Source organism: Silene latifolia, chromosome Y (assembly GCF_048544455.1).
Source record: "Silene latifolia isolate original U9 population chromosome Y, ASM4854445v1, whole genome shotgun sequence".
NCBI lineage: Eukaryota > Viridiplantae > Streptophyta > Magnoliopsida > Caryophyllales > Caryophyllaceae > Silene > Silene latifolia.
Window position 1 is genome coordinate 280,233,336 of NC_133538.1, and position 5,627 is coordinate 280,238,962.

Below are 5,627 nucleotides of genomic sequence, written 5' to 3' on the forward strand. Positions count from 1 at the left end.
TGTCTGTTGATTAACCACCTTTGTGATCACTTAGGTGGATTATGTAGTTAGGTTAAAATAAGCAAATAAATATGAACTGTAGATGTAATGCTGCATGATTTTATTTGTCACCATTTTTCAGTTTATTGTAGCATTATTTGAATGGTGTCAAAGTATGGTGAAATTTGGTGTCTTTTTTTGGTGTGTTTTGAATGTAAAATGTGACCAATTTGGTTATGAATGTTGGCATCTGACAGTATTTTATATATGTTGAAGGAAGTGTAATTGAAATGGTGACAATTTTTTGATTAATTGGGATGAATTTGTGTCTGTTGATTAACCAGCTTTGTGATCACTTAGGTGGATTCTGTAGTTAGGTTACAAAAAGCAACTAAATATGGACTCTATATGTAATGCTGCATGGTTTAATTTGTCACCATTTTTCATTTTATTGGAGCATTATTTGAATGGTGTCAAAGATTGTGAATTTGGTGTCTTTTTGGGGTTTGTTTTGAATATAAAATGTGACCAAATTGGTTAGGAATGATGGCATCTGACATTATTGTATATATGGTAAATGAAGTGTAATTGAAATGGTGACAATTTTTTGATTAATTGGGAACAATTTGTATCTGTTGATTAGCCTGCTTTGTGATCACTTTGGTGGATTATTTAATTAAGTTACAATAAGCAAATAAATATGGACTCTATATGTAATGTTGCATCGTTTTATTTGTCACCATTTTTCATTTTATTGTAGCATTATTTGAATGGTGTCAAAGTGTTTTGAATTTGGTGTCTTTTTTGGGCATGTTTTGATTATAAAATGTGACCAAATCGGTTAGGAATGATGGCATCTGACATTATTTTATAAATGGTGAAGGAAGTGTAATTGACATGGTAACAAATTGTGGATTAATTGGGAACAATTTGTATCGGTTGATTATGTACTTAGGTGGATTATCTTTGTCATCACTTTGGTGGATTATGTAGTTAGGTGACAATAAGCAAATAAATATGGACTATATATGTAATGCGACACCGTTTTATTTGTCACCATTTTTTATTTTATTGTAGCATGATTTGAATGGTGTCAAAGTGTTGTTAATTTGGTGTCTTTTTTGGTGTGTTTTGATTGTAATATGTGACCAAATTATTCATGAATGTTGGAAGCTATCAATATGTACTATATATGAAATGTTGCATAGTTTTATTTGTGACCAGTTATCATTTTATTGTAGCATGTTTGTGATGGTGTCAAAGTGTTGTTAATTTGGTGTCTTTTTTGGTGTGTTTTGATTGTAATATGTGATCAAATTACTCATGAATGTTGGAAGCTATCAACATGTAATATATATGAAATGTTGCATAGTTTTATTTGTGACCAGTTATCATTTATTTGTAGCATGTTTGTAATGGTGTCAAATTGTGGTGAATTTGGTGTCTTTTGTGTGTGTCTTTTGATAGTAAAATGTGACCAACTTGGTTAGGGATGTTGGTTACAAATATTAACATATGCTTGAACTATGTCGTAGGAAAAAGAAGGAGGTGGATGGCCATGGATCGCCGAGGCAATTGTTCAATCTGATTGCTATTCTAACAGACGCTCAGAAAAAGGATATCGAGGACATCGGTTTTGGTGGGCTACTAGAGTTGAAGACACACGCTTTTTATCATCAGATGGTCGACTGGTTGCTCCATAAATATGACCCTAGTTCAAGGATGTTCTTGTTTAACCGCCATGTCCAATTTGTTCTAACCAAACATGATGTCTACGATGCCTTCATGCTACCGTGTACTGACAAAACAATAGAACCGAGGACCGATCAGGAATTGGCACAGATTTGGCGTGAAGGTTTCAAGGTCACGAAGAAAGATGAGATATCAATAGAGAGTGTTAGAGTAGCGATGTTGGGGCTCTGCCTGACGGGGGTGCTGATTTTAAGAAAATGTTTGTGGTCTTTGCTATGGGGACTTTCCTTGCACCAACGGTGCACAATCGTATCGACTTACGCTTGGTGAAAGCAGTGGAGGATGTGGACTCTATTTCACAGCTGGACTGGTGTTCATTGGTGTTGCTACGTCTCAACCAAGCAGTTGAGTCGTGGAGGTCCAACGACACTAAGAATGTAGGAGGTTGTCTAATGTTTCTACAGATGATGTACTTCCACCGTCTGACTTGGTGGGGACTCCCAGAATCGACTAGCCTACCGCTTGTTCAGCATTGGACTCTTGAGCGATTGAAGGAGAGAATAGCCCAGGAAGTTGCTGCATACCCACATCATCGCGGCTTTGGGATTGGTATTTGGGAGCTGGGCACATATCCAATATCAAGGCACCAGGTGAAGCGCCTGTACCGTCGCACAGATGACCAGGAACCAGCTTCTAGGGGACCTCCGTCCAGATTTATTCAACTCCCACTACCTGAAGGCCTTCAGACCTGATGAGGAATTGCAGGCCTCGTATAATGATGTACGCTCTCTTCTTTCATCTTTTTTAATGTTGATGTCTTCAGACAGTATGTGACCAGATTGGTTATAAATGTTGGCAGCTAACATTCTTCATCTTTGTATTATTTACGTCTGCAATCAGTATGTGACCATCTGCATTGGTTATGTTTACATTATATCATTACATTTTGTATAGGTGCGAGTCCGCAATTGGATGACAACAAGGAGGAACCTTTTAGTGATCTCCGTTATGCAATAGAGCCTAATGCATGAGTTGGCAGCCCAGGAGGGACGTACAGATGAGCTTCAGTCAGGATCTGTGACAAGTACTTTTTGGTGAAGGCGAACAGTCCTAGGGGTCATTTACGCAAGCGTTGGGTTCACCGGGGTTTGTTGCTGCTTGGAATGCGCTTGGCGAAAAGTTGGATGCACTTGTGAATATGGAAATGGTGCAGGCGCCTTCATTTTCCCTTGGCCTTGATGACATTGGCGTCACTAGTCAGAGAACCTGCCCGACTAACACCCGCAGCAGGGGGAGTAAATCAGCTGCCCCGAAGTAGTAGACATGTCATGGTTGGATGTTGTTTATGGGCCTAATGTATGGCCTTATTTTGGATAATTATGGCCCTGATGGATGGCCTTATTTTGGATATTAGTTATGGCCCTAATGTATGGCCTCATTTTGGATCTTAATTATGGCCCTGTTGTACGGCCTTATTTTCGGACATGTTCACTGGGTTGGTTAAATATTTGTGTTTGTATAGCTATGAGTTCTTTGTTTGTTATATATTTGTGTTTCCCCTCCCTTATATGGGTATTTTAAGTTGTGCCATTTCGTAGAAAAAAAGGAACAACTTAGGACCAAAGCAGATGGTTTATAGTTTGAACAATTATGTTACCATGTTCTATTTGGTAACATATGTTCCAAGAATAGTGTCTAGACTATCAAAGAATGGCAACCCTAAGTTGTTTATAGTTTCAGCACTAATGTTACCGAATTTTATATGGTTACATATATCTCAAGAATGGCAACACGAATTTAAAAGGCCAATGTCATATCCTTTCATAGGCTGAATTTGTTAAAATTGTCAAGTGTATACATATAATTATGGTATCATATTGTGCAAAAATAAGGACATTATTTAATGAGTCATAAGGCAGCCTGTAATTCACCATTGTTTCTTAGAAAAAAATGAACTTAAGGGCCAACTCAAAATGGTTTACAGTTTGAAGAATTATGCTACCATGTTATATTTGGTAACATATGTTGGAAGAATAATGTCTATACTTTAAAAGAGTGGTAACCCTAAGCTGTTTATACTTTCAGCAATAATGTTACCAAATTTTTATAGTTACATATAGTCCAAGAATGGGAACATGCCTTTAAAAGTGCAAACCATTATCTAATCATTTAAGATCTGCTAACAGATTGTACAATAATGGTAACATTAATTCGGTACATCGTTTTCCAAAAAGCAAACCATACTTCCAAACATTACGACCTAGTTCAAAATGACAAATATCATACCATTTTAGATAACCTAACAAATAATACAATAATCGTCACAACAGTTCCACACCCTATGGCTATGTGGCAGCAGCTTTGACGCATTGTTGTTTGCAAAAGGTCAAAATGTTACCATATCAGCGACGTTAACAGGAGACGAGGTATTGGGGTGTAGGCGTCCCCATCGTTGGCAGCAACTTTTTTGGCTTTCTTCTTCTTACCAAGTCCGCTTTTTTTCCTTGCGCTCCTACCTTTTGTCGTGACACGGATCAAGAACAGGACGCTCTTCGGTTGTTTGAGTGTTTGTTTCGGCGTCCACAGTAAGCTTTTGCAGTAACACTATTACTTCAGCATTTACCACCTCAAAGAACTTCTCCACAATTACCCTTGCCTCCATTACCTTCTGGCTCTTTGTTATGAGATTGTGGACATTGGTGAGTGTTGAACGTCGCCAATTAATGGCCTCATTTGCGGCACTTCGGCGCATATCAGAAGGTAGTAAACGTTTCCAGACCATCGTTTTTGCGAATTTCGTCTACCTCATGTGTATGCAACTAGCTGGGATCTCCGGAACAGAATGCATGTGCAGGACACATATGATGTGGTAACATATAATGCCCATTACTTGGTACTTCCTACAAGTGCAAGCACACAAGTTGTTCCCATAATCATAAGTAACATGATGGGAAGAACCCTCGTTGCCAACCGTGTCGACACTATAGATTAAGGTGGTGTCTTCTTGGGTGATAAGTGCTGCCCGGGTGCCCATTTCATGTCCAAACTCCTTCTCAAACACACGAAATAGCTCCATAGTGTATATCTGCGATGCATGTTGTAGAAGTTCTACAAGGGGGAACACGGATGTAGGAGACGCTCTTATAGAGTTGAATTCTTTCCGCTCCTCCTCTCCTCTCCACCTTCTCACGGTCGTCTCAAATATGCCAAAGAATTCAGTGTCTGGCGTTGTTTTTGAAGCTTGGAACCCCATAGCATGATTTGTACTCTCGCTCCTTTGGGATGAAAGGATACCCGCTGAGAAATACTGATTATTCAATGCAGTGCACCATTTGATTCGTAAACTATACAATCTATTGAGCCATGGGTGGTTTTCAACACCATACTCTGTCGTCATTATTTGCCATGTCGCTTCAAATTCGTTTTCGTTAAAACAACCATTAAGACATTTGTTGAACAAATTCTGGAATGTCCTATAATGCTTTAAATGTCCAAAGTGTGAGATGGCGTTCTATTGGATATGCCATTGGCATAGCCTATGCCTGCTTTCTGGGTATATCTGTATGGAGACAAAAGACAAATGTTAGCATTTAGAAGTCATATGTTTATGTTTGCACTATTCAATTGAAATCATTACTTAACAGATTCATATGGTGACATCTTAATAATTAACACAAAAGTCCATCAGTATAATATGATTCCATATCTGGGAATAATGTTGCCATTCAATGTGATTACATAAGTGGTTCATATGGTAACATCTTCAACTTAAGTCAAAAAGCTGATTATTAAAATATGTTGTCAACTTTTGGACAATTGTAAACATAGGTTAAGTGGTCACATATTGAACAATTAACTAGACATAGTCTATGCCTGCTTCTGGCTATATCTGCTAAGGACAGAAGACAATGTTAGCGTATAGAGGTCATGTGTTTATAGCTATATTTTTTTATTCC

General features: G+C 38.1%; 1 protein-coding gene and 1 long non-coding RNA gene across 2 annotated transcripts; one reads left to right on the forward strand and one right to left on the reverse strand.

The window, feature by feature from the left end:
- Window positions 1–1,957: 1,957 nt before the first annotated feature.
- Window positions 1,958–3,153, forward strand: LOC141633109 (uncharacterized). The gene is made up of 2 exons (XR_012537914.1): window positions 1,958–2,451; window positions 2,626–3,153. It is a non-coding gene; the product is annotated as an uncharacterized LOC141633109 (long non-coding RNA).
- Window positions 3,154–4,471: 1,318 nt separating this feature from the next.
- LOC141630786 (protein FAR1-RELATED SEQUENCE 7-like) lies at window positions 4,472–5,068 on the reverse strand. Its single transcript, XM_074443541.1, has one exon. The coding sequence runs from the start codon at window positions 5,066–5,068 to the stop codon at window positions 4,472–4,474; it is 597 nt and encodes a 198-aa protein (XP_074299642.1).
- Between the last annotated feature and the right edge of the window lie 559 nt (window positions 5,069–5,627).